Source organism: Equus caballus, chromosome 12, assembly GCF_041296265.1.
Source record: "Equus caballus isolate H_3958 breed thoroughbred chromosome 12, TB-T2T, whole genome shotgun sequence".
NCBI lineage: Eukaryota > Metazoa > Chordata > Mammalia > Perissodactyla > Equidae > Equus > Equus caballus.
The window spans coordinates 43,949,218-43,976,476 of NC_091695.1; the positions used below are offsets into that span (position 1 = coordinate 43,949,218).

Consider the following 27,259-nt stretch of genomic DNA (forward strand, 5'->3'; position numbering starts at 1 on the left):
GAGGATTTAGTGAAGTGATGTTGGCCTACAGTACCAGCCCAGTCATGGTGGGAGGGGGTAATCATCCATTCAGAGAAGGGGAACCCTCCCCCTGCTCCGCCTGTTTTCTCAGCGGTTCCTTGAAGTGCGCAGTACCGGGCTCGTTTTACAGAAAAAGAAACTGAGGCCCAGAAAGGAAACAGAATAACCCGGGGTACGGCAGACTGGGGCTAGAACCCGGGCCTTCCGACTCTGCGTCCAGTGCTCTGCCTGCGTCTCGGAGCCTCTGGTGAGCACATCCCCACCCCACCCTCGTCCCCGGGCCTGGGAGTGAGGGGCTGGGGGCGCGGCCTCAGGGAGACCCCCGGACTCCAGGGCCCGCTTGGGGATCCTCGACTCAGACCACGGAAGCGCCGCGCGGCTCCCGGAGCGGAGAGAGCGCTCGGGGTTGTCACTTTAAATTAAAGAGGGAGCGGGCGGGCGAGCGCGAGGGAGCGCGCGGCGGGCTCCTGGGAGCGTGCCAGGACTGCGGCGCAGCTCCCGTCGGCCGCCCCGGCCCGGCCGAGACCCCGGCCCGCGCCGCGCTCCTCCGAGGCGGGCGCTGGGCGACACTGCAGCGGTGGCGCAGCCGGCGACCTCCGGGCTTGACGCCGGTGCGTGCGCGCTGCGGGAGGCCGGCCGGGAACCCGGAGCCGGGAGCCGGAGCCCGAGCGGGAGCGGCGGCCCCTCGGCGGAGCCGGGGTGAGTACGCACCTGGCCGCCCCCAGCACAGCGCCGGGATGGGCGTCCGGCGCGCGGACGCACGCAGTGCCCTCTCCCCGTGCCGCGGACCCCCGGGCTCCCCGCGCTCTGCGCGTCTGCACACCCGCGCGGAGCGCACACCCGCGCCGCGCTTGCACACGCACGCCCGGCACAGCGCACGCCGGGCGCCCTTCCCCGGCCCGGCCACTCCGCGCACTGCGCATCGCATCGCGTCCCGCACGCCCGCCCCGCGTGTGCACACACGCGGCTCACTCGGCCATTTACACACCTCCCCAGGCGAGTGTGCACGCCCCTCACGTTCACACTTAGCACCCTGACTATCCCAACTCCCCCTGCCCCGCCTCACACCCCCTCGCGGCTTCGGGGTCAGCCCCCTACACTCTGATCCTCATATACCCTGGGGGTTCCCACGGTAGGGGTGCTGGGTCTTCAGTAAATGCCCCGGTCCTGAGAGGCATGTCGCACCCCAGCTCCAGGAGGCTCTGCGATCCCGGGAGAAGATCCTCAGCCTCTGTCCGGCGTCACCGGCCTGGGTCGGGGGCTTTCCAGGGGCCCCTGGGAACCTTTGACGCGCTGCTTTTTGGGAGAGGAAGCTTGCCCCCTCGGGCTCTAGATTTGGGCTGAAGAGGGTGTGGGGCCGAATGTGAGCGCCTGGAGCCAGGCCTGTGGGTGGAGGAGCCCTGAGTCAGCCATCCTGGTGACCCCTCTTCTGGGGGCTGCAGAAGGACTGTGTGCCCCACTCCTCAGTCAGTGAGGCACCCCTACCCCAAAGTGCCTGGAAACCCTGCTCCCTGGAATGTCATCCCCTTCCGGAGCCAGGGGTTGACAGGTTTGGAGAGCAACAGCAGTGTGCTTCTAGAAATGGGGAAACTGAGTCTCAGAGCAGGCAGGAGAGCCACCTAAGTTAACCCTGCCAGTCTGGAGAAGGGTCACATGAGCGCCCAAGCCCCCGCCTCCCCTCTCTGAACTCTGAAACCTTCCCCAAGCAGTTTGGGCCAGGGGGAGCTCCCAGCCTGGGGTTCACGTTTGGACTGAGCCTCTTGTCAGCTCTGGTGACATGGGCAAGTCATTGCCTGTACCTCAGTTTTCTTTCTAGTCCAATGGGCAGAGCAGCAGCCCCCTGAGAGGGCGGCAAGGAGAACTTGCTGAAATAACACAGCAAGTCCTTGGTACAGTGCCTGGAACACAGGTGCCCAATGAATGCCAGCCACCACCACCCCAGCCCATCTGTACTGTGGTTTCTGTGGGCTTGGGGGGGGGATGGTAGCAGGATGTGGTTATCTCAGAAATGGGATGAGCACTTGAAAAGGATTTCAAACCCAGAGAGCCCATAGAGGCCCGCACCCTGGGAGCTCGAGGGCTGCCCTGTACCCCCCCCCACCCCCCCCATCCTTCCCATTACCTGCTGGCCTCAGCGTGAGGGCAGGGGGAGCCAGCACCTTGCCGGCCAGAGATGTGATGTGGGGACAGAGTGAGCAAGGAAATGGGGTCGGGGGGAGCAGAGACACGAGGCCTCTGTCCCCTACAAAATTTCTGGAAGGCCCTTTGTCTGACAAGCCCAGGAGGGGGCCTCGGCTGTGGTCGGATTCCAGTAAGGCCAGTGGCAGTTCATTCCACCCGCCTCCACTCCGAAACGCCTGGTCAGGAGGTGGCATGGCTGCCAAGAGCCCAGGCCCAGATCCATTGCACTTTGGCGCCAATCCCAGTGTGGCTGCTCATATGCTGAGTGACCCAGGGCCCCAGCTTCCCCATCTGGAAAGTGGGGATCCATTTGTCCATCCAATCATCAGCCCTAGATTGTGCGCCTGCTATGGGCCAGGCGCCGTTCTGAGCATTTAGCATATGTTGGGTCTCATTCTTACAGCAATGGGCGGGTATTACCAGGTAGGTATGATTGAGCCAGGATTGGAACCTAGAGCTGTTTGCAGTGAGCAAGCTCCGTGCAGTTTAGGGTTTGGCTGGGGAGGGGGACCAAGGAAGGGACGTGGATCGAGGAGCTCAGACGAGGGTTGGGGCAAGTCTGGCTCACCCCTGCTGTGACCCATTTCCTGTGTGTCAGAAGCTGGGGAAGCTCTGGTCACAGGCCGTCCTGGCCTCAGATGTGCCTTGTCAGCATCCTGTTCCCAGCTGAAGCCGCAGCCCCTCTGCCTGGCAGACCTCCAGGCTGCCCGCAGGAGCCCGTGGTCGGTGAGGTAGAGCCGGGGTCTTGGGAATAGCGGGTAAAGGCATTAAGAAGGGCACTCGCTTTGCAGCCAGATCTGGCTCGGTCTCAGCTTTCTGCTTCCTGGTTGGGTGACCTTGGGCAAACCCACTGCCCTTCTCTGAGCCTCACTTTCCTCCTCTGTGAAGTGGGGCTAATTATAGGATGTGCCCCATAGGGAGTCTTGGGAGAGGTGATAGGGAAGCGATGCATGAAGTCCTTGGCACAGGGGCTGTGACTACTAATAGAAGAGGCACTGGACTGGGCAGCAGCCACGGCTAGCTGTGTGGCTTTGGGCAAGCCACTTAACTTTTCTGATCCCCCCTCAGCTCATCTGAAGGCCTGCTTACCAGGCTCATGAACAGAGATGCTTCCAGGGGCCAGCAGGTTCCGGAAGAGGTAGGGGGAGCGGTTCCAGGCCTGAAGAGCAAATGCCCCATGTGGAGGGGCAGAGCCTGCTCAGCTCCAGCTCTGGCTGTTAGAGGGGGTGGATAGGGAGGATATAGACCCACTGTCCCCAGAGCTTCTATCGTTTAAAGGGAAACTGGAAATCCATTGGGTTCTTTTTTAGAAATCCATTTTTAATGGGAAATTTTCCAATTTTTAAACGTTGGCAACTCACTGTAACACGCACAAAAAAGGTACAGGCTGGTAGTGCTGCCCACGTGATCCCACTGTTCAAACTAGGGCCTAGGGGGCCTTTTGGACCATTGCGAGGCCAATAACCACAGCAGCTAGTATTTGCCAGGCCGGCCACGCTTCTCCTTACACCCTGAAGGGCAGTTGTGAGCCCCAATTAACTGATGAGACAAGCGACGCTCAGAGCTAGGCAGGGGACAGATCCGGGATTCAGACAGAATCTGGGATTCTGGGGTCAGAAGCTGACCTCAAACCCTGTGCTCTGGCTGCCCCCGCCCCCCACCAGCCCCAAGCCTGTGCATCTCCCTTCCCAGTTCTCTCCTCCCTCCTGTCCCGCTTCTGCCCCTTCACAGGGGACCCCTGCAGGAGCTTCTGGCTGGGGGTGTACCTAGAGCCATTCACACCTTCACTGAAATCACAGCTCCCAGGCAAGGGTGTTGTGATGAGGAGAGGGGAAATGTGGGCAGTGTGGGAGTCTGGGGTCTGCGCTGGAACAGCCTTGGAGGGATGGGGGCCCTTGGACGGCCAGAGGTCTGATAGAGCAGATCTGGGCTCTGTCTTGTACCATGTGTACTTACTGCAGGGGTGTCCCCAGCGCCTGCTAGCATGCTGTAAGGCACAGGGGATAGGAACGTGGAGCCAGATGGCCTGGGTTGAACAGTTTCTTAGCTGTGTGGCCTGGGGCAATGGCTTTACCTAAATGACTTTACCTTCATGCCTCAGGACTCTCCTCTGCAAATCAGAGATAATAATAGTATCTACCTCAGGGGCTGTTAGAGGATTAAATGAGGTCATATATATGCAAAGGCTTAGAGCCTGCTTGGGTGTGAGGAGTGCAGCAAGGCTAGCTATCATTATCCTGATTCCAGCCCAGGGCCCAGGAAGGAGCCTCCACTCAAGTCAGCATGGGTAGAGCCCTTCCTGGGTAGCGCCTACCTACCATCACCATGACAACCCGCATCTCACCATGGAGTGGGGCATCATCACGGGAGCTGGGAGCAAGGAGCTGTCTGGGCCCCTGGCAGAGGTTCGCCCCAGAGCCCTGGTCTGCCCTGCTCCTCGAGGCCTCCCGCCCTGGGACTTATGGCACTCCCAAATGTGCTGGCTAACACTGTCTGGATCAAGGCATCCCAACTTGGCTCCAAGGCCGCACACTGGGGAGAACCTTAGGATTCCTGAACATGCTCACCGCCTGATTTGACCCCAGTCCCAAAGGGAGTCGATAGAACGCTTCGAGGGGTTGCAGACAGGCTAGCCACAGCCCAGGGTCTTTTTATGTTGCGCCTAAACGGCATTTACATTTTTTGTGAATTGCTTGCAACATTTAGAAACCAAGAACCTGCACATAAAAAATCCAGGTATCTAGCTTTTCTTTCAAGAGCCAGCTGTGCTGGGCTGGCATTCCCACGGGAACAGAAAAGCAGCTGCCCTTGGGTAGGCAAGCACCCTGCGGTTCTTACGCCCCGTGGGCCGCCCCCGTATCGCTCACCTTGTCGGTTCTTAGGCACCTCTCTGCACTACGAGGGATCGTGGAGGCTGGGCTGGAAGGTCTCCTGTCCTTGCTTGTCCCTTGAGCTGAGACCAATACAGCTCATTCCAGCCTTCCTTTTTCAACACCCGCCCCCCTACATTTTGAACATCTCTGTGAGCCAGATTTACCTCTTAGCAACAACAATAATAAACCTACGCGTAGTCACCGGGATTCGGGTAATGGCTTGTATGAGCCCCCGGACCTTTCTAGAACAACCTAGACCTTTAGTGGTTCATAAAACTTGGGAGTGGAGAATGAAGTCGGGAGGAAACCATCCCAAGCAGTGAAAGGACTGATAATAAAATTTGCAGAAAGGCAGGCTGTCCTTTCCAATTTAGATGAAAGCGTTTGACGTCAGGCTCGGTGAGCATCCTGAGGGGCTACTCCACTGAGTACCAGAGTCGCTGCTGGTCAGCCTGTTGTTCCTAGGATGGAAATGAGGTGGGGGTGCCAGATTTAGCAAATACAAATACAGGAAGTCCAGAAACTTTTGAGTTACAGAGAAACAACACGTCATTTTTTTGGTGTAAGTATGTCCCTCGCAGTATTTGGACATACTAAAAACGAGTCTGAAATTCGCATGTCACTGGCAAGGCCTTAGCCAGACAGACAGGGAAGTTCTCAAGGCAAATTCAAATGTCACTTGTGTTTTAGCAACCCTGAAATGCAGTCTGGAGGGCTCAAAATGAGCTTTAAACACCATTTTTTAAAATGCTACTTTAAAAAACCACCTACTTTTGCCCAGGGCCCCCCTCACGGCTGAGTGTGCACTCCAGATGATGGGTACACAGGCACCAGGGAGGCCAGGGCCCAGGGTCGGGCTTGGTGACCCTCTGAAGCCCCCTCCACTGACTCTCCTCTCCTTTCCAGTCTCAGCCACTGCAGCAGGCGTCATGGCCGTGGACGTGGCAGAATACCACCTGAGCGGTGAGTCTCAGCGGCCAGCATGTCATCTCACAGGACCCGCCCACCAGGCCTGGGGTGGGGGGGTGTCCCCAGGACACTAATAACGGCCCCGTTTTACTGGTAAGGACACTCAATGACTTGCCCAAGGCCACACAGCCTTGGGGACACCAGGCTGGGACCAGTCTGAGGTCTCTTCCTCTTTCTGCATCAGTGGCTCCTTCCCCTCTGTTTGACTTGAGGGGATCCCCCAGGAGAGCCCGTGTCCCGCTGCTTCCTCACGGTGAGCCTGTGACGTGGAATCTGCCCACCCGGGGCCGTTCCTGGATGCTGTCAAGTGGCCAAGTGAGAGGAAACCCAGGAAGGTTGACATTAGATCCATGGGCCATTGAACTCAGAGATGGCCCAGTCCAGGGATGGCAAATACCTGGGACGCAGCTCCCGCCTTCCCGTGTGTGCCCCAGCAGGCACTGAACTTGGCAATGGCCTCAAGACACCAGACACACTCCAAGTGATGGTGGATGATGTCAGAGCTGAAACAGACTCCCATCTTTTCTCCTTATGTTCCCCTCCCCGTTTACAGATGGGAGAAAGGAGGCTCAGCGAGGGAAAGGGACCGTGAGTAAGTAACAGGGTCAGGACATGAACCCAGCTCTGCTGACTACCTGGCCAGTGCTCCCATCGCTCCAGCTCCTCCCCTGGCACAGCCCCCCACCAGCCCCGGGCGGAGCTGAAGGGAGCATCAGGGACCACCTTTCCCAACCCCCAGCCAGGGTTTCTCACTTTTCACCCACAGGCCCACAGGTCTTGGCCCAGGCCCTGGCATGGCCTTGGGCAGGTGAGGAAACCTCTCTGAGCCTCCACTGAGTCATCTGTAAAATGGGGGCAACCAGGCCAGGCCTCAAGGATGCTGGGAAGGTTCAGAGAGCACCCCACACTGTGCGAACACCGCTGTCTCCCAACTCCAGGCCTTTGCCTGGAGCGGTTCCCTGCGTCGGCCTGGCTAAGTCCCCACGACCCAGTTGGAGGTTGCAGGTTCAGATCCCGAGCCAGATTTTCCAGCAGCGAGTATCTCCTCTCTCCCTCAGCTTCCTCCCCTGTAAGATGGGGATAGTAACAGAGCCTTCCTCCCAGGGTTGTCCTGAGGACTCAGGGGTTAATGTACAAGGAGTGCTTGGAACAGGGCCTGGCGCATAGTAAATAGTAAGAGAAGCTATTATCACTAGATTCCTCCACCTCCTCCTCATTTCTAGTCTCGGCTTAGACCTCACTTCCCTGGGGATTCTTCCCATACCGTCCCAAGGCTGGTATTCAATAAAATGAATAAATAAATGAGCATTAATTGTCGTCATTTCCTATCACCTTCCTGAGGCTTTTCCTTTTGCCTGCCCGGCCCTGCGCCCCTTTTCTGCCAACCAGGGTGCCGGCTTCAGTCCCTCAGCCCCCTGGGATCCTCATTCTCAGGGGAGCCCTGCTCTGCCTTGTCACCTTGCCGTGCCCGTGGTCTGCTGGGACCTCAGGCCTCTGTGCCCGCCCCCTGCTAGGACCCGGGCCCTGCTGTGAGCCAGCTGGGGCAGCGTGCACGTCTCAGCAGGAGCCGCTCGCGTGTGCACCTCACTCTGCACTTTACCAGATCCCCTGGTATCCCAGCCCCTCCCCTCTTCAGCAGACTCCCAGGACCTCCCGAGCCTCATCAGGTCTGGCCCTGGGGCCTCTGTTGATCTTCACTGTGGTCTTATTTAGCCCACAAATTACCTTCTAGCAACAGGAGTCAGGAGTAAATAGGGTCTGCTCACGGACCCCCATCCCTACTTTCTGCTCTTCTCACGTCTCCCTGGGCCACCCAGCCCTTGTGCACACACTGTATGACTTTTACATCAAAATCATGTGTTTCTACCATCTTGAGGATTGACTTTTTTTTTCTCTTAACAATGCCCAGAACATTTCCGTGCATCCCCACAGTGACATGCTAATGACCTCAATTGTCATTCTTTAAGGCCAGTGACATTCCCTCCCAAGACAGCACCACCGGCCCCCTCGGTCGGACCCTCAGGCTGTTTCCAGATTTCTGCTGTTATAAATACAGCCCCGATGACTCACCAGACATAAAACTTGTCAGGATTTTTCCCTTAGAGTAAATTCCCCCCGTGGAACCACTGGATACGGGATGTTGTTGTCGTCACCTCCTTTTTCTGGGCGAGGAGACTGAAGCCCAGAGACGTTAGCTGGCTTGCCGAGAGCCGAGGAACTGGCACCCAGACTCTGTGTGTCTCCCCACTGTGGCCTTGAGCCGATAAATCGCTGTGTCCTTTAGCCTCTCAGCTCAGTTCTCCTCAAGAAAGTGGAGGTGGGCACCTCGCGGGTGCTGAGTGCTGGATGAAGGCCAGGGCAAGCGTCGTGGATTCTGGCTGGAGTTTGCCAGGCTCAGGAGAACAGGGCAGGGGGAGGCCTCCCACTGTCAGGGGGCCACCACTGCTGCGTGAGCCCTCCCTATGCGGCTGGGCTTCAGGAGCAGCGGTGAGGACCCCCTCCAGCCCCAAATGCCCCACCCCCTCCCTCCCCAGGGGCCCTCTGAGACCTCTGGGCTTTGTACACCTGTTCTTTTTCCTACCCTGAACTCCCAGTCCCTGGTACCTTGCACACTTCTTGCTCCTGCTTCATATTTCAGGTTAGATGTCCCTCCTCCAGGAAGCCCTCTTGGGCTTTTCCCATCATGATGCCCATCACTCTGTTTTGTCTATTTATTTGCCCGGCAGTGGTTACGCTGCTTGTTCTGGAGTCTGGCTGCCAGAGTTGGAATCCCAGCACCACCCCTTTCTGGCTCTGTGACCTTGGGCAAGGTCTTTGTGTGCCTCAGTTTCCCCATTTGAATTGAGTATAAAGGCAACACAGAGAATGGTTTAGAGAATTGTATATGCTACCAGTGTGACCTCCTGCAAAATGAATCCCACTGTCTCACGGGCTTCTTTTGGGAATCAGAGCCATGTCTTCTGGTAGGAGGATGACCTCCCCACATGTCTGGTCCTGCCATGTGCCAAGCACCATGCTGGGTGAGGACGCTCCCACAGTGCAACCATCAGTACGTTCCATTTTTAGAATCTATTCATCACCCCAAAAGAAACCCCATACTCCACATTTCCCCCTACTCTCGCAGCCCCTGACAATAACTCATCTGCTTTCTCTCTGTATAGATTCACCTATCTTGGACTTTTCATATAAGTAGAATCATACAACATGTGGTCTTTTGTGACTGACTTCTTTCACTTAGCATGATGCTTTCAAGGTTCATTTATGCTGTAACCTGTATCAGGATTTCCTTCCTGTTTATTGCTGACTAATATTCCATTGTATGGATAGACCACATTTTATTTATCTATTCATCAGTTGGTCGACATTGGGTTGTTCTAGAGGAGGTTAGAGGCAAAAATGAGGTCGTTTCTTTTTCTCCCCCAAATCCCCTTCCTCTTCCCCCAGACCCCAAAAAGCTGCTTTGATGGTCTGCAAGCAAGAGATCTTCTGAAGGCTATGAGGTCAGAGAACTCAAGGAGGCAAGAACAACCCTATTTACCTAAAGCCTAATGAATGTTTAGCCATTGTTCACAGCTCTTCATCTCCTCTAGCCACATATCGCTTCTGATAGAAACGTATGCTTTTGTGGAAAAGGGGATAGAAGCAGAAGTCATAGAGAGTGTATGTCTTGTTCAACACTGGATCCCCAGGACCTAGCACTGAGCCTGGCACACAGTAGGCACTTAATAAATATTTGTTCAATGAATAAGTAAGTCAGTGCTGAATTACCCCCTCCCTGGGTGGGGATCTGTCACCACTGAGAGGCCCCATGGTCCACTAATGAGAGGCTGCTCTTGCCTTACAGTCATCAAGAGCCCCCCTGACTGGGAGGTTGGTGTCTACGCTGCGGGGGCCCTGGCGCTGCTGGGAATCGCAGCTGTGAGCCTGTGGAAGCTCTGGACGTCGGGGAGCTTCCCCAGCCCCTCCCCATTCCCAAACTACGACTACCGGTACCTTCAGCAGAAGTATGGCGAGACCTACGCAGAGGCCAGGCAGAAGGTGAGCCTTCGCTCCTGCTCTCATAGGGCGCACCCCGAGCTGTGTGCCCCGTGCCCCACTGTCCACTCTTGGGATCAGCCTCCACTCCCTCCCCACCTCGCTCCCTCCTGGGTAATTTCCTCCTGTGAACGGGGACCCTCGTCCTCCTCCGTGTCGCCCACGTAGCCCCATGCTCGGTAATCAGTGAATACTTGTTGAATGAATGAATGCTTTCAATTTTCACAAAACTGTCCTGTGAAAAGTACAGGAAAATATAAATAAGGAGAAAAACCTCTCCCAAAATGCAACGGCTGTTAACTGTTTTTCAACTATGGACATTTTGATTGATTTCTTTCTAATATTTTTAATCTACCCCCTGCGTCTTCTTTCCATGCATAGTCTTTACACAATGGGTGTCATTTCTGCATAGAATGTTGTACTCTGCTCTTTTCATCTCACTTATAGCTGAAGCGTTTTCCCGTATTGTTGAACACTATCATAAAACATCATTTTAATGGCTGGGTAAGGTTCCTTTTTATGTGTGCCATGATTTACTAAATGCCATTATAAATATGCAGTGAATGTTTGATATGTAAAACTTTGTCTTCATTTGTGATTATGTGCTTTGAGTGGATGCCCAGATGTGGAGTTACTGTATCGGGGAGTACAAACGTTTTTAGGGCTCTCAGTATACATTGCTGGGTGTTTGGTCGTTTGATACTTGGCAGAGACTTTTTCTAACATCATGTAGAGTTCCAGAGAGCACAGCCAGAATGTGTTACCACATAAGGGTCCCACATGCTCACTCCCTGGGGGTTTCAGAGGGGACTATCTCTCATTCTCTTGGGGGGGACTATAAATTGGCAACATGTGTCAAAAGCTTTCAAAAGGACTGTGTCCTCTAAGCCAGGATTTTAAGAAAGCTATTTGATGCTCCGATATTTATATTTGGGAAAAACTAGAAACGACATAAATGTCTGACAGCAGGGGATGGTAAAATAAATGATGGCTACCTGCCCAATGGCAAATTGGGGGGAGGTGTTAAAAATTATGGTAATAAAGACTATGCAGGAACATGAGAGATGCTTAGGGGACAAAGGCTTTTGTTTTCTCACATGCCAAGGTCAATTTGGAGAAAAGGAAAATTTTAATAATAGGGTGAGTGTTACCCAACATGAAAGCTTTCTTGCGTTGTAGACATTTTTGTAAACTTCCTTTGAGGCCGCTTGATCATCTGTTGAGTAGCTATATTCTAGTATTCTTACCTGTTCCCCTTCTGCTGGACACTTAGGTTACTAGCTGTTTTGTTTTGTTTTTTTATAAACATCACTGCAATGAACATCTTTACGTATGGAACTCAGTCCATATAAATAAACAGTTTTGTGAAAAAGCTCTCTTCCATCCTGGTTAGAGAGAAAACTGAGTGAAGTGAAATAACATTAAACAAGGACCTTCCTACCCAAGGCATGACCTGTTTTGGCAGAAGGGGGAACTTGGAGGTGCCTTGAACGCACAGGGTTTAGCGCATTTCTTTGCCGTGTTCCCAAGACCGTGTGTATGCCCTTACGAGGCTCCATGTCCCTTTTTCTCACCCTCAGAGAGTGCCTGCCTGGAATGCCCAGCGGGCCACCACTCGAGGACCACCCAGTCGCAAAGGCAGCCTCAGCATCGAGGACACCTTTGAGAGCATCAGCGAGCTGGGGCCCCTGGAGCTGATGGGCCGTGAGCTGGACCTGGCCCCCTACGGGCCCCTCCGGAAGTCCCAGTCGGCTGACTCCCTGAACTCCATCTCCTCCGTGAGCAACACCTTTGGGCAGGACTTCACGCTGGGCCAGGTGGAGGTGAGCATGGACTACGATGCCGCCTCCCACACTCTCCACGTGGCCGTGCTGCAGGGCAAGGACCTCCTGGAGCGGGAGGAAGGCAGCTTCGAGTCCTGCTTCATGCGTGTCAGCCTGCTGCCCGACGAGCAGATCGTGGGCATTTCCCGGGTAAGTGGGGGCTGGGGGGCCACACGAATCCAGTGTGTGGTAATTGTCCATTTGCACACCTGTCCCCTGAGTGAGCTTAGGGTCCTGGCAGGGAAGGGATGACATACTCAAGTTGGCTAATTTGGGGAGAGCTTAATAAGGACTGTTAACAATGGTGTGGGTGGGGTGTGGGGCCACCTCAGGGATGGCGTGTTCACCTGGTCTGAAGGGATGCGGGGAAGGGGAGGTTACTGGACTGAAAAGGAGACAGGTGTGTGGAGAAGGCCACCTTGATAGGCACTGTGCCCTTTGGTCAAGGGACACAGTCAGACTGTAGCAATACGACGGAGAAGGACCTGGGGGAATAAGCCCCCCAACCTCCAGTTTCCCTCCAGTGACCCCACTGGCTGACCCCACCGGAAGCCAGAGGCCAAGGGAGCCTGTTGATGCAGCCCGTGGAGGTCCACTCCTCGGCAGGAAAGCAGGGTGGGGAAGGGTGGAGAGAAAACAGGGAGGGCCAAGGAGAGGCCCCGGCACACCCCCGCCAGGCCACCCTCCACGTTCGCTCCGCAAGGGAGCAAAGCCTGCAGGAAGCACCCCTCGCTGCCCAGCACCGGCGGCTAGTAGCTCCAGGCTGGATGGGGGTCCAGACGCAGCTGCCGGGAGTCCTCGAGGTGGGCGAGGTCAACGTACCATGACCTCTGACCAGTTCAGGAGGAGCCTGGGGACCTGCAGGACCAAGTGCCCCTGACTCATTGGAGAGCCACCTGTGCCCCATCACTTTTATGATGCTGAGAACTGGCTGTTCCTCAGTGGTGGACACTGTCATCCCTCCCCCACCCCATCCTGCCCCCCGCACTCTAGGAGGATCTAGAACTGACCATTAGCCAAGTGCATGTGGGCCCCAAGAGGGGGCGGCCCAGCTTCCGAGAGGCAGTCCAGTGGGTGGTTAGGAGCAGGACCCTGGAGCCTGACTGCCTGGGTTCAAATCCCGGTGCCCTACTTCCTAGCAGAGTGACCTTGGGTAAGTCACCTAAGCTCTCTGTGACTCAGTTTCTCTGTGTGTCAAATGGGCGTCATAATTCTTGAGGAGCGGATGCATTAATATATGCAAAGCCCTTAGCCCAGTCCTTGGTAAACACTCAATAGATTCTCTCTCAGGACCGTCAAGGGTTCCTGTTGAGCCTGGATCCACGCTGCCTATGGGCTGGGCTGCCTGGAGGGCCTTGGGTGCTTTTGGACATGTCCCTTGAGGGGGGACGTTGACAGATGGCAGCCACCACAGCCTGCTGTGTGCTGAGAACCTGGTTCACAGAGCCCAACACATCTGTGATTCTCTCGTTAGCACCAACGAGACAGAGTAAGGGCATCTTGCAGATGGGGAAACTGAGGCTCAGGAAAGTGTTTTGCCCAAGACAACCCAGGCACGTGAGCAGGAGATCGAGGACCCACCCCTGGGGTTCCCATTTTCCTCCACCCGTGTGCTCAGAGAACAGATGGTCAGGGAGCCTGAGCTCCTGTGGGCAGGGGCCAGCAGAGAGGCTAGTTTGGCCAGAGGAAGGAGCGTCTGGCCGAGGATGATGAAGGGCCCGAATGCCGAGGTCAGGATCAGGAGGTGGGCTTTATGCCATGGGGGAGGAGCCCTTGATTCTCAAGCAGGCAACTGGGTAGGGAGCGTAGTTCCGGGGGAGCAGCATGAGAGGAGCCCTCCGGCAGCCCGGGCAGCCACCAAAGAGTGTGTTTCAGGGCTCCTGGAGGGGCCGGCGGATTTCTTCCCAACAAGGCAGGCTTCTTAGCACCACAGCCCAGCCAATCCCAGCAAGTGCGTGGCTGCCTCCGGGCTGGGCAACCCCCCAGCTTCAGGCGAGGTGCCAGGAATGAGAGCTCCTCTCTTTAAATATCGCCAGGCAGTGACTAAGGCAGCCCCCCACGGAAGGGGGAGCAGCGCCCTCAAGAGCCCCTTCTCAGGGGCCTGCCCACGGCTTCCTGGGAGGAGGCCAGTGGCGCCCACCAGGCAGGACCGGGCTTGGAAACTGAGTCTGGCCAGCCTCCCATAGTCACTCCACCCACTCCTCCATCCCACAGCATTCAGGCAGTCCTGGCCGGGCTCTGCGGGGGCTGGACGTCCATGGTCTTGACTCCACCGACAGTTATCCACAGCACTGCCCGCCTGGCCCAGGGCTGGACTTGAATGCACACAAGAAAGATGGAGACCAGCTCAGCAAGCGCTTTGCTGTGGGGCTGTGGGTACTGAGGATGGGAACTAGTTGGAGTCTGACTGTGGAAGCTTTGAATGCCAGGCCACTAGTTTGGCCACCATTGAGAGGAAGACAGGGGAGCTTTTAAATCACCAAGGCTGAGCCACCGAAGGAAGCACTGACATTTAGGTTGTGGGGGCAACAGAGTCAGGACTCCAGCCTAGGTCTCCAGACTCCCCATCCAGTGCTCTCTCTCTACCATGGCCTCACAGGCCCCTGGCTGCCTCCTGCCCCCCAGCTTCGGAGCTCCTTCCAAGGCCCTTTCTCTCTGCAGATCCAGAGGAACGCCTACTCCATCTTCTTCGACGAGAAATTCTCCCTCCCCCTGGACCCTGCAGCCCTGGAGGAGAAAAGCCTGAGGTTTTCCGTGTTTGGTATCGATGAGGACGAGCGGAATGTCAGCACGGGGCTGGTGGAGCTGAAGCTCTCTGTACTTGACCTCCCACTGCAGCCCTTCAGTGGCTGGCTTTGCTTACAGGACCAGAACAAGGTGAGTTTACCCACTTGTCCACCCATGAAGACAGTGTCACACGCATACACTCAGAGGAGGGACGCCACAGCAGCAGTCCGAACACCAACAACTTTAGGAAATTAGAGAAAGAGACCTGAGCCACATTCAAGGAAACTCAGTTTACTGCATGCCAATGAAAAACACTCTGACCACTGTTTACAGCTCTTCTACTGCTCTTACCACCAAACCTTGGGAAGCTCTGCTCCTCTAGTACAGTAGTACTCCTCTGGCCATAAACTGAGTTATTTCAGACAGAGGCCAAGCTGAAGTTTACCTTTATAGGTGTAGAGATGCTGGGGGAGCATAATTGTTATTTTAGCAAATGATCTAGTAATTCTAGTCTACTTGGGCCTCTATATGCTATGGCCACAGAATGTTTTCCTTGGTCTGGAATGAGGAAAAATAACTGCATTTGATTGCTACATTTGACAGGCAACCTCTGGCGCTCCTTCCAAGGCAGGACCCATACCCCATGGGAGTAGGGGATAGTGCATGCTTCATGGAGTGGGGGAGGGGGTCCCTTTCTCAGTCCTACCAGCCTGGTGCCCTGCTGTAAGGGACCCCGAGAACAGCAACTTCTCAATGGAGAAGGAAGCTTCTGCCTTTCCCTGGACCCCTCAAGTTCAGGGGGCAGGAGCCCTCTGAGCCAGCCACCTGTTCCCCAGGCCGCTGACGCTGTGGGCGAGATCCTGCTCTCCCTTAGCTACCTCCCTACGGCCGAGCGCCTCACCGTGGTCGTGGTGAAAGCCAAGAATCTCATCTGGACCAACGAGAAGACCACAGCGGGTAAGGCCCTGCTGGCTGCCTGGCTCCTCCATGTGGCTGCTGGGAGCTGTGGCCCAGCTGCTAAGCCCTGGGCACCTGGAGGCACCAGCAGGTGTGGGGCACGCTGCCAGGCCTCCCCACCCCCGGCTTTGGCTGAGCTCAGGAGCTGCACACGGTGGGTGGATTAATCTGGCTGGGGAAACATGGGAACCGCAGAGGGTAGCAGGGAGCCCCTGGTGGGGACAGACGGGAGCCTGAGACCAGGAGGCAGCGCTCGAGGTGGGGGCACTGGGAAGAAACCAAGGTGGGCACCTGCTTCCCAGAACTGGAATTCATGGTGGAGGCTCCATTCCCAGAGGTCGAAGTGCATCCCAGATCCCAAATAGGGACCAGGGCCACCGGGATGGTGTGGGTGCCATGCAGGACCTGACGCCCTAGGCCTGCAGGAGCCTCAGCCCTGGGTAACTGAAGACAGAGGGCTGAGGGAGCCCGACTTCCTGGGAGCCTGAGGGGACTCGGGGTCCAGGCAGGCGCAGAAGGATACCAGTGGGCGGTAGGTGACGAGCAGCGACTTGTTATTTCAGGTCTGCACATCACTGAGTCAGGCTCCGCTGAGCGGGCGCCCAGTGACTCAGGGCTGACGTCTGCACTCAGGCCATTTATAGAATGAAAAGCGGTGGGTCTGCCGAGCTCCCCAGAGCGTCATGTGAGGGGAGCACATGCGTGGGCTGGGACGAGGGCTGCCACAGCCCAGCTCCTCTCCTGACTCCAGTGTGAGCCTCAGCTTGCTCATCTGTAAAATCGGAAAGAAATAAAGGACCAATGGCAGACTGCAGGAGATAATGGCGATAGGGAAGCTTTGGGGAGTTGGAGCCAGCGGGCCGCTGGGACCGGGCAGGGCTGTGCCAAGTGAGTGTGGCGCTGGCCTTCACCCCACCCCCCCGGCCCTCCCACAGACCCCTTCGTCAAGGTGTACCTGCTGCAGGATGGGAGGAAGATGAGCAAAAAGAAGACAGCTGTGAAGAGGGATGACCCCAACCCAGTGTTCAACGAAGCCATGATCTTCTCGGTGCCAGCCATTGTGCTCCAGGTGAGGGGGAATGGCGCAGGGGTCGGGGCCAGGCCGGGTCACCCCCAGGGCTCTGGGCCACTCTATCCCCTCCGGCCTAGCTTCTCAGGGCTCCTGCGGGTGCTGATGGTTTGTTTCAAGCTGTCACCTTTCTAGTCCAGAAGCATTTACTGAGCACCCTCTAGGTACCTGCCCTATGTGGGTGCTGAGAACACAGGCACTGCTTCCTTGGTGCCCACGAGGGACAGGCAGGAATGTCCCCAGATGGTCCTAACCCACTAAGAGCATGCCAGACTTTGGCAGTCGGAAGGGGCTTCTGCAGGGAGCGTTAGCTAAGCTGAGATCTGGGGGAAGTCAGTTCCCGGGGGAGGGAAATGCAGAGACCTAGAGATGAGCCAGGGCTCACTCAAGGGCCCTAAATCTCCCGAAGTTCTACCTGCAGAAGCCCTGCTAAGGTCCCCATACCCCCATGGCCTTTGGAAGGTGATGTGTCCCAGGGAGACCCACTCCCAGCACGGATATCACAGACCAAGGGTGAGGGAACTGCAGAGGATAGGGCCTGGGCCACAGCAGTGCCCTGCTTGCATGCCTCAGAGGATGGGGAGCTCACCACCTCCACTCACTAGCTCCTTCCATCCTTGGGCATTCCTGACAGTGAGAAAGTCCTTTTGTGCCTTGAGCCAAAAGCTGCCCCTTGGCCCTGGGGCTGGACAGAGCCCACCTCCTCTCCCTTCCCGGGACAGCCTGTCTGAGTTTGAAAGCCCAGAACTCTGCCTCTGTCAGGATGTTCCTAATCCAGGCGGACATACCAGCATCTCTGGTTGGTCCTGAGGGTCATTGCCTTGTCCTGCCGCCCTCATAGTGCCACTATTCCACTGCCTCCTGACGTCTTGGGACCAGGGAAGGAGGGAGAGGAGAGAGGTCAGGCTGGGTTCCCACTTTGATCTCAAGCAAGTTCTTTCCCTTCTGCAGTAATGAACCCAGCCTATAGGAAGATAGTAGAGGAGCGTATTTTAGGAATAACAGGAGACGCTCTGACTATGTGCAGGCACCATTCTCAGTGCTTTATGCATTTTAACTTATTTTGTTCCCAGAACAGCTAGGAACTATTATTATCACCATTTTACACATGGGGAAACTGAGGTAGGAAGAGCCCAAGTCACTGGCCAAGGTCACACAGCAAGGAAGTGGGGAGGCTGACGCTTGAACCTGGGCAACCTACTGCTGCCAGGGTGTAGGGAGAAGCAACAGAGGGCTGGGGGTGAGCCAATCAGAGGTGAGGATTCAGTGAGCTGCAGGGGCCTGGCATTTGTAGACCAATGCCTGGGAGCCATGGAAGACCTCTGGCACTGCCCTTGGTCCCCAGCCCCCATGTCACTTCCTCCCCAGGACCTGTCTCTCCGTGTGACAGTGGCTGAGAGCAGCAGCGATGGCCGTGGGGACAACGTTGGCCATGTCATCATCGGGCCGTCAGCCAGCGGCATGGGTACTACGCATTGGAACCAGATGTTGGCCACGCTGCGCAGGCCCGTGTCTATGTGGCACCCCGTCCGGCGAAACTAGCAGCCGGGACAGGGCCAGGGCGGGCACTGGTGCCGCCTGGAGCCTGGTGCAAGCTCAGCTCTGACGCTCTTCTCCATAGTCCAGCTGGAGCCATGAACGCTGGGGTCCCCCAGTGGAGTCCCCATGAGCCATCTTGGTCCCTCTGTCCAGACTGCAGTGGAGGAGTAGGCCTGGCTAGATGTCCAGGGAGCCAGGGTTTTCTCTCACTGAGGACCAGCTGTGGCTGGGCCGGGACCTGGGGAAGGCAGCTGGGTCCTGGCCCCTTGTGCTCCCATCTCGAGATCCCCAACAGGTGTGTCCCTTGGCCTGGGAGGGGGCCTTGGCCTCTCCGCATACCCCACCCTTGCTGGGAGGCCAGCGCCAGGCTGGGCCACATATAGGAACGTGCAAGTCTTGGGGGCCAGGTGCTGTGCTAGGCACTGGCAGGGGTGACACGAATAAGACTCAGCCCCTTGGATGTCAGGAAGACAAGATCTGCCTGCCCTGGTGATCTGCTCAGGGCAGCCCAGCCGTGTGGACTCGGGGAGGGCTCTGGGGGCTGGGAGGACGAGATGGGAGCTGTGCTTTGAGGGGCAGGGAAAGAACTGAGGGTGTCCCGGGCAGCAGCCACCTGAGATGGCAGGGACGTGAATTCCCTGTCACAAACACAGTCCCCAGCCCACCACAGTGGACATAAGGGCCTCTCTCTGGGCGGGAGAAGAAACCAAGAGACCAGGCCAAGCAGAGGCCCGCAGGCCCCCTGGGACCCTGGCTCCAGAGTCATTCTCTATGAAACCTACTCCCTTGAACCAAAACCCTTACAAGGCCCAGAGGTCCGAAGAGGCCCAGACCCGGGTCCTTGTGTTCAGTCCCGCACACATCAGGCATTGGCTCCACAGGTGTTTGTTGAGTCCCTCCAGGCTAGGCCCTGCTGGGAAGAGAGATGCCTCAGCCTGTGGGGCTGGTGGGCAGTGGGGCGGCCGGAATACAGACTGCAGGGGACCAGCGGTGGGAGAGGGCTCCGTGGGCGGCACTGAGGACGTGGTGAGCAGGCGGGCCGGGCCTTGGAGGAAGGGGCAGCCGAAGCAGTGGCAGTGAGGGGAAGGCGAGGGGGGCCAGAATGGAAGTGGATAGGCAGGTCTGAATGCCAGACTGGGAAGCAGGCGGCTCTGGAGCACAGTTTGAGCCCCCAGGACACCGGGTGTCCTAGGTCGAGTTCCAGAAGCAGACCTGAGATTCTCAGGCAAGGGGGTTATTGAGGGAGAACCTACGGGAACAACCTGTAAGGGAGAGGGAGGCCCTAGACGGTGCAGCCGAGCAAGCGGTGGCTTCCAGAGAGTGGAGCTTCAGCCTGGTGGCGGACGGGAGCTCTGATGTGTGAATGGCACCCCAGAGGGGTCCTGCCCAGACACCTTCCAGGTGTCACTGGCTGAGGCAGTTCCCATCCACCAAAGGCAGCCCCAGAGAAGCAGCCAGCTGTGTGCCCTTTGCAGCTGAGGGGTGGGTGCCCCTGCCGGGTCAAAGGGAAGGGGCTGGGGGATGTGTGGCAGCAGCATCTGCTGTACGGGGCCACCCACAGGGTACAGAATGGGCTCTCAGGCTGGCTGCCTCTGATCCTCCACCCTGGTGAGCTCTGGAGATGCAGGCCCAACCAGTTATCCCCAGTGACGTTGGGGGGCCTGCAGTGGTCATGGGACTGGAGCCATCTGACACAGCGGTGGCCCAGCCCCGAGGTCTGCATGGGCCAGGCCAGCACAAGGCCCGGGGACACACAGCTGGTGCGCCTCCTCAGCCTGGGAGACCCCGACTCTTGCTACCCCAGCGGCCACGTGGGGCAGGCCGTCGACCCTCACCTTGTCTTCCCCTTGCTCCTCCCTCTAAATGCATGAAATGTTGACTGTGCCCCTGGGATGGGCGTGGTGGGGACTGAATATGCTGACTGGAATGATTCTAGAACCAAAATAAAGCTGGGGCAGGAAGGAAGGGGCTTCCAGGGAGCCCTGCTCAGCCCCGCATCACCTCCGTCTCTTCTCTAGGAATCAGGGACTCAGGCCTCCGTGCGGGTTACTGTGAGCACTCCTCCCCCTGCTGCAGGGTGCCCAGAGTGGAGGGAGGCCCCAGTCTGGTCAGGAGACCATCACAAGGACCGATGCCATTGGGCTGCCTGGGAAGCTCAGAGAAGGGGCCCTGAAGCAGGCCAGGCAGGGGGGGATGGTGGCAGGGAATATCAAGGAAGGCTTCCTGGTGGTGTCGCTGAGCTGAGTCTTCAGCGCTCCTTCTTGGAGCATATCAGGTGGACAGGCCGAAAAAGCATTCCTGGCAGAGGGAGCAGCATATAGAAAAGGGCAAGAGTGGGCAAAAATGTGGGCAATTTATGGATCTTGCTAGAGCAAAGTTGGGGGAAGACGAGAGAAGGGAGCCAAAGGAGAGGCTTGGAGGTGAGAAGGGCTGTCTGAGCTCAGGGAGTGCTGGGTCTCAGCCTGGAACCCTGCAACCCTTGGAGGTAGGTGCTGTTGTCATCCTCTTTTTTGCCCACATGGAAACTGAAGCTCAGAAAGTTTAGGTAGGGGCCGGCCCCGTGGCCAAGTGGTTAAGTTCTCACACTCCGCTTTGGCGGCCCAGGGTTTCGTCGGTTTGGATCCTGGGCGCGGACATGGCACTGCTCATTAGGCCACGTTGAGGCAGCGTCCCACATCCCACAACTAGAAGGACCCACAACAAAAATATACAAATATAAAAATGTACTTGGGGGATTTGGGGAGAAAAAGCAGGAAAAAAAAAAAGAAAGAAAGAAAGGTTAGGTAACTAGCCCAAGATCACACAGCCAGAAGCTCTCGGAGCTGGGATTCAAGCTCAGGCTGTCTGGCTCCAGATCTCACGCTCTTAACCACTAAGCCACGCCGCCCCCTTGCCCAGCTCTTTGAGGGTGGAGCTAAGAGGCAGCAGGGAAGCAAAGCTCTTCTGTATCCCAGGCTACTCTGGTTTTCCCCCCCTCCCCTGCCCTGCCCTGGAAGATGACAGCAAGTGTGGGAGGAGGAGGAGGATCTGGGTGGGAATTCCCCACAGGCCCCGGGAGGCCTGCCCACCACAGGGCCTGACTAGGAAGAGCTTGTGTGGAAGCCCCCCGCCCACACCAGGCAGACAGGGGTAACCAGTCAGGCCGCTGCAGGAGCCCATGATGGGTGGACACCAGGGAAGGCTTCCCAGAGATGGAAGCAGGAGTGCTGGCCTTGCGGGGCAGGGAGGACGGTGCACCTGGAGGAGGGAGAGGGGCCTCCAGGCATGAACTGCCTGCACAAAGGTGTCACGTGTGTCTGGGGAGCCACAGCCGGCTGAGGCTGGAGGTCAGGTGGGGCTAAGCTGTGGAGGATTCATGTCCAGGGTAAGGCCTAAGGTCCTGGTCCTGCAGGCAGTGGGGAGCCACAGAGGGGTGCTGAGCAGGAGCAGGCCAGAGGGATGAGGAGGGAAGTCAGCAAGCGCCACTCTTGATCAGTGAGGGGCAGTCAAGCTGCCTGTAGGTTTCAGGTTCATCCAGCAGGGCCCAGACGGAAAGCCCCCCGTTTCGTCTTGCCCCTTCCTCCTCCCCACTCTTGCCCCCTCCTCTAGCCCCAGGCGCATGGGCCTGCCTCGAGGGTCCCAGGCCCCCTGTGTTTGGGAGCCTTCAGGGATAGGCCGAGACCCGCCCAAGAGCGCAGGTGTGAAGGTCACTGACCTGACCAGCGGCATTGGCTGGGCCAGGCCTGAGTGTGGGAGGAGCAGGATGAGTCACTTTAGAATCCAAATTGACAGCAACTCCAAACTTCACTTCCTCTCTGCTGCCTGCGGTCGTCTGTGCCTGCAGACACCGGAAGGGACAAACCGAGAGGCTAAATAAACACTAAGACTGGGCCACAGGGCTCCATCGCTCTCCGCCCAGTCCCACCACATTATCAACCTTCCCAGCCCATCCAGAAGGATCAATTATGGCAAGGCGGGGGCGGGAGGCCTGCGTCCCCAGCCCTGGGCTCCATCAAATGGCAGCTGGGGTTGAGTTGGCCTCAAGGAGGCTGGACAGAAAGAAACTTGGAAGAAAGGGCCCCTCTGGGTTCCGCCTGCCATAGACTGGTCTGCTGCTTATTTGCTGTGTGACAGCTCCCCTCCCTTCGAGAGCCTCAGCTGCCCCATCTGAAGAATGAGCGTATTGGACAAGAAGGCCTGTAAAATCCCCCTGCACCTCTGACGTTCGGGGATTCTGTGTGTAGGGCTCTAGAGCCCAAATGCCCGGCTTAGAATCCCAGCTCCTCCATTTACCAGCTGTGGGAACTTGGGCAAATTATCTGTCCCCTTTGGACCTCAGTTTCCCCATTTGTCAATGGAAGATAAGAATTATACATAGTTCATAGGCTGGAATGAAATGACACATGCCAAGTATATGGCATACAGTAAGTGCTCTGTAAACTCGAGGTCAAGGCTTTGGGTGGAGGTGTTCTGGCCAAGGACAAGGGCTCTTGGGATCTGGTCTTTGGGATGAAAGGGAGCGGAGGGTACATAGGGAGGCCTGCCAAGGCATCCAAAGGGGCAGGACCACACCTCTAAAGTTCCACCCCCTGGCACCCACTCTCCCCCACCTTCAGCCATCCATAAACACCACACATGCCAAGCCAGGAACCCCAAGCAGAGCAGGCAGCCCTGGATGATGATGGTGCAGGGAGCAGAGCGGCCACACGGGGGCAGCAGAGACTCGGCCGGGACCGCAGGAGACTCCAGGGAGGATGGGAGTGGGGTACCAGAAAATGGAGCAGAGGGGCCAAGGCCGTGGGATCCTTGGAGCAGATGGAGGCTGGAGGATGGTCACCTGTCTGCTCGTCCCCCATTCAGGTCACATGCTGTATTCAGTGATCCATGCAACCAAATGTGCCTTTAGTCATTTCTTCAGTTTGTTTATTCTGAGTCAGCCCATCTTCCTTCTTTCCTTTCTTTCTCTCTTGCTTCCTCATTTTCCTTCCTTTCCCCTGTTTGTCCAGCCAGGCAGTCAACTGGTCACAACATCCTGAGCCACAGTGGGGTGCCAGCCTGGGACAGGCACTCCTGTCTGGGGCTACAGAGATGGGTCGAACTTGGTCCCTGCTCTTGAGGTGCTGAAGGCTTGGTTGGGGGCTGGAAGAGCCTGCCTGGCCACCTGCATCCCTAGGAAAAGATTCCACGTCAGACCAAGGGCTGGCCTGGCCACCTCTGCTGGGCTGGGGTCTGCGGGACAGGGACCCACTGTGTGGGGTGCCCAAAGGACTCTGGGCTTGGGACTGGTGGGGCCTCAAGGAGCTGAGTTGCCCACAGGCTGGTGGTAAACAGCAGCCACAAAAAAACAGTGAAACAGTAAACAGTACCCTGGCGAGGCAGCCTGTGACCCGGGCCACCTCCCCACTCCAAAATAAACTCCAAGAAAACAGTGCCATCCAGGGCTCAGCAATGTCTGAAATTTGGGGAAATTCCCTGCCAACCAGGACTGATTTCCCTGGCCCGGTGGCTAATCTTCCTCCTGCAGAAGCACAAGCATAGAGCGGGGTGAGGCTGGGGTTTAACACCAGGAGATCTGGGTTCAAATCCTGCCTCTGCGTCTTGCTAGCCTGAGACAAGCCGCTGCCTTTCTCTGAGCCTCGGTTCCCAAATCTGTAGCATGGGAGAGGCAGGTCGCCCACTCAGTCTGAGAGCTGAGCGGAATAATGCACAGGAGGTGCGATTTCAGAGAGAGCCCAGCTTCATGGGCAGACCTGTGTTCAAATCTGGATTCTGCCTCTTACTAGCTGTGGATCTTAGACAAGAACTTAAACTCTCTGCGTCTCAGGTTCCTCATCTGTGAAATGGGGTAACAATTCCCACCTGTTGGAGGACAGTGCCTGCACATGGTGAGCAATCCATTAATGGGCGCTGTTATTATTAGGAAATGTCCAGTGAAACTGAAGTGTGACACATGTCAAGGGTGTCATTAGAGTGATTATCTCTATAGCAACCAAGGCCAAACATGTCTGCCTGCCTTTTAGCTCCCTCCACCCCTGGCCCAGCCCCACCTGCCTCCCAGCCTGGCCACCCAAAGCCTGATGACAGAGCAGCGGGAGGATAGGGGATGACGAAGCTGACAGTTGATCACAGGTGGACGGGGCCCCTCCCCACCACTCCTAGGGGCGGGGCGCCCTGCTCAGTGGCAACACACCCAGCCCAGCCAACTCACTGCCCAGCCCTGTGGCAGTTTCGGGGAGGAAGGAGCGCCTGAAGGGTGGGGAAGTCCTCCGATGCCCCCAACATTCAGCCTGCTGACCGTGGCCTGGGACGAGCTTGGCCCAGGAGTCAGGGTCCGGGCCCTGCCTCTCTGCAGGGGGCCCTGACTCCCGCTCCGGCTGCCTCTTGGGGCCACAGTGAGGTTCCAAGGGGGCTGGCAGTGCTATCTCCCGTCATGGGATGACGTCACGACCTGCTTTGGCGAGGGCGTGAAACTCAAAGACTTCTGCCCTCTGTTCCTTTGAGCTTTGACGAAAACACTCAGTCTAGGATCTGGGGAGGCCCTTGTGCCCATTGTTAAAAGATTTCAATTCTGACTGCTAACAAGGGTGGGAAATCAGGTGACAGTGGGTTTCCAAGTCAGTTCTCTATTTATTCCTCCACTATCCAGGTCTGTTTAACCCTCAGCCTCACCCCCAGCACCAGCTCCCTAACCCAACCTTGCCCTCCATCTCAGGAAGGACTGCGGGCCCCCTAAAGCACCCCCCCCCTTGCCTCCATACCTTGCATATGCTATTCCTTCGGTTTGGAACACCCTTCCCTTCCCCCATCTGACAGGGTCTCACTTCTTCCTCAAGACTGGCCTCTCTTCTCAGAAGGGTTTCCTGACCCCCTAACCCAGGGAAGGAGCCCTCTGTCCTACGCCCATCCCACTGCCGGTCCCTCCCTCCACTGTAGCTCTCGTCACACCGTGGTCCTGCCTGTCTCCCATTTGAGGCCAAGGGCTTCTCAAGGTAGGGACTTTGTCTTGAACGGTTCAGGGTCCCCAGGCCCTTGGGCACAGAGGGGCCATCAGTGTTGGGTTAAAGAATAGGAACCACTCACACATGGCACCAGCCAGACCCTGCTCCAAGCACTTCATAGATGGAAGTTTCCATTACTTTCCCCAGATTATGCCCCAGCCAGAGGGGAGGCAGGCAGTGACCCACCTGCAGCGAAACTTCCTGGTGCTGGCTAGGGGCAGGCGGGCCAGGCCTGGCAGTGCCACCACTGACCCATAAGGGCGTGCCCGGGTCACTCCCTTCCCACCTGGCCTGAAACACCTGGAGGGAGGACTGTGGTATGCTCTGTCTCCAGAGCCCTGGGGGAAATGCACTTTCATTCATTCATTCATTCACCAATGCTCAGTGCCCCACCTATACTGGGTCCCCAGGACCCAGTCCCTGTCCCCACCAAGCCCGTAGGTGAGCATGGCAGACCCCCACCTCTCTCCTCCCAGGGGAAGTGAGCCAGGTGCCTCCTCTTTCCCTGTCCACCGCCCCCCCCCACACACACACTGTCACTGTCCAGCTACTTGTCTCCTCCCCATCAGATCAGAGTGCCCTCCTGAGGACAGAGGCTGAGTCTGGGTGCCCCCTCCTGTGGCCTCGGCGCCTGCACCCAGGAGGTGCTCAATAAATGTTTCTTTAGCGGCTGAATGGTACGGGAGGGGAAGGGTCCGAGCCCGGCCGCCCCGCCCGGCCGCCGGAATCCCGGCTCGCCTCTCACCTGGGCCCGGCCGCCCGCCCCGGCGCGCCCTCCCGGCTCGACTTCCTCCCGCCGCCCCGCCCCTTCCACATTCCTGCCCCGCCGGGCCTCCCCGGCCCCGCTCCGGCCCCGCGCCCGCCGCCCGCCGGCCCCGCTCCGGCCCCGCTGCGGCCCCGCGATGAGGGCGGCCCAGGCGGCGGCCGAGGAGGCGCCGCCAGGAGTGCGGTCGGTCAAGGTGGTCCTGGTGGGCGACGGCGGCTGCGGGAAGACGTCGCTGTTGATGGTCTTCGCCGAAGGGGCCTTCCCCGAGGTGAGTGCCAGCGCTCCAGCACGGCGCCCGGGGCCTGCGCGCATCCCCCGCTGGGCGCCCCGTGCGCCCCGTCCGTGCCGGAGCTGCCGAGGCTGTGCGCCCGCCCCGGCCTCCCCAGGGGTCTCCCAGCAGGACACGAGATCAAAGAGAGTTCTCCCTCTGCCAGCGGGGTGGGGGGAGGTGAAGGCCTCAATATCATCTGTGAAGTGGCAAGAATGGCACCTACCTGGGAGAGGTGTCACAGGGGCTGACTTAGGCCACCTGGTATGAGGCAGGTCCTAAGGGAGGACTTGGTGGCCCAGCGTGGCTAAGAGGGACTCACGACTCTGGAGCCAGACTGCCTGTGTTCGATTCATGGCTTTGCCACTTCCAGCTGTGTGCCCTTGGGCAAGTCCCCTACCTTCTCTGTGCCTGTTTCCTTATGTGTGTAATAGGAATAATGATGGCGCCCACCTCCCAGGGTCACTGTGAGGAGTGACTTAGTACAGGTCAAGGGCTCAGCTTTGAGCCTGCAACAGGAAGGACTGGTGGCACACGTCTTTCTTGGGAAACATCGTCTCCCAGATCTTGCCCCTATAGTGGACATCCCGTGGGCTCTGCTTTGGAGGGCAGGAGCACACCAGACCCCAGTCAGACAGCTGGGTGGCATCTTGGCTCTCGTCTAATGGACTGTGTGGCCCTCGGTACATTGCTTAGCCTCTCTGAGCCCCCGTTTCCTCATACAACCTCATGGGGAGGGGGGACCCTAGGGTGGTGGTGAGATGGAATTAGGGTAAGGCTGAGAGACGAGCCCGAGTGGTACCTGGCACGTCCTTGATGCTTTGGGCACATTGACTGTCAGTCCTTCACTAGATGCTCCCTGACTGTCCACGCGGACTCCCCAAGCGCCAGGCAGGGGCTGGCCCACCCACCGTGCCACCTCTCAGCCCCGTTCTCCTGGGAGTCCGTGGGGTCGCTTCCAGCATCTCTTCTCCCTCCTGCCTATCCCCGCATCCTCCAAACCCCTGGGGTTGCGCAGGCCCTGGGGAGTCTGATGGGAGAGGCAGGAGGGGCT

The 27,259-nt window shown here is 57.6% G+C and overlaps 2 protein-coding genes and 1 long non-coding RNA gene across 7 annotated transcripts in view; 2 read left to right on the forward strand and 1 right to left on the reverse strand.

The window, feature by feature from the left end:
* Positions 1-20,195, forward strand: SYT12 (synaptotagmin 12). 5 transcript variants are annotated; one of them, XM_023654537.2, is made up of 9 exons: positions 47-268; positions 5,982-6,038; positions 6,598-6,636; positions 9,889-10,082; positions 11,660-12,052; positions 14,564-14,779; positions 15,466-15,586; positions 16,522-16,655; positions 18,024-20,195. In XM_023654537.2, exons 2-9 carry the CDS (start codon positions 6,005-6,007, stop codon positions 18,195-18,197), a joined length of 1,305 nt encoding a protein of 434 aa, XP_023510305.2. In that variant the 5' UTR covers positions 47-268; positions 5,982-6,004; the 3' UTR covers positions 18,198-20,195. The 5 variants fall into 5 exon arrangements, with proteins under 5 accessions (XP_001497112.1, XP_023510305.2, XP_070086319.1 ...); XM_070230218.1 differs by lacking the exon at positions 6,598-6,636 and adding an exon at positions 9,489-9,544 and having other exon boundaries at positions 99-268; XM_023654536.2 differs by lacking the exon at positions 47-268 and adding an exon at positions 392-720.
* On the reverse strand, positions 14,907-25,989 carry LOC111775982 (uncharacterized). Its single transcript, XR_011424140.1, has 4 exons — positions 25,917-25,989; positions 22,813-23,342; positions 21,889-22,011; positions 14,907-16,358 (listed from the first exon to the last, which is right to left on the reverse strand). It is a non-coding gene; the product is annotated as an uncharacterized lncRNA (long non-coding RNA).
* RHOD (ras homolog family member D) overlaps positions 25,989-27,259 on the forward strand; it is a 9,582-nt gene continuing 8,311 nt past the window's right edge. Inside the window, exon 1 of the mRNA XM_023654540.2 lies at positions 25,989-26,205. Coding sequence (XP_023510308.1) covers positions 26,074-26,205 — 132 coding nt within the window. The 5' untranslated portion in view covers positions 25,989-26,073. The remainder of the gene's footprint in view (positions 26,206-27,259) is intronic.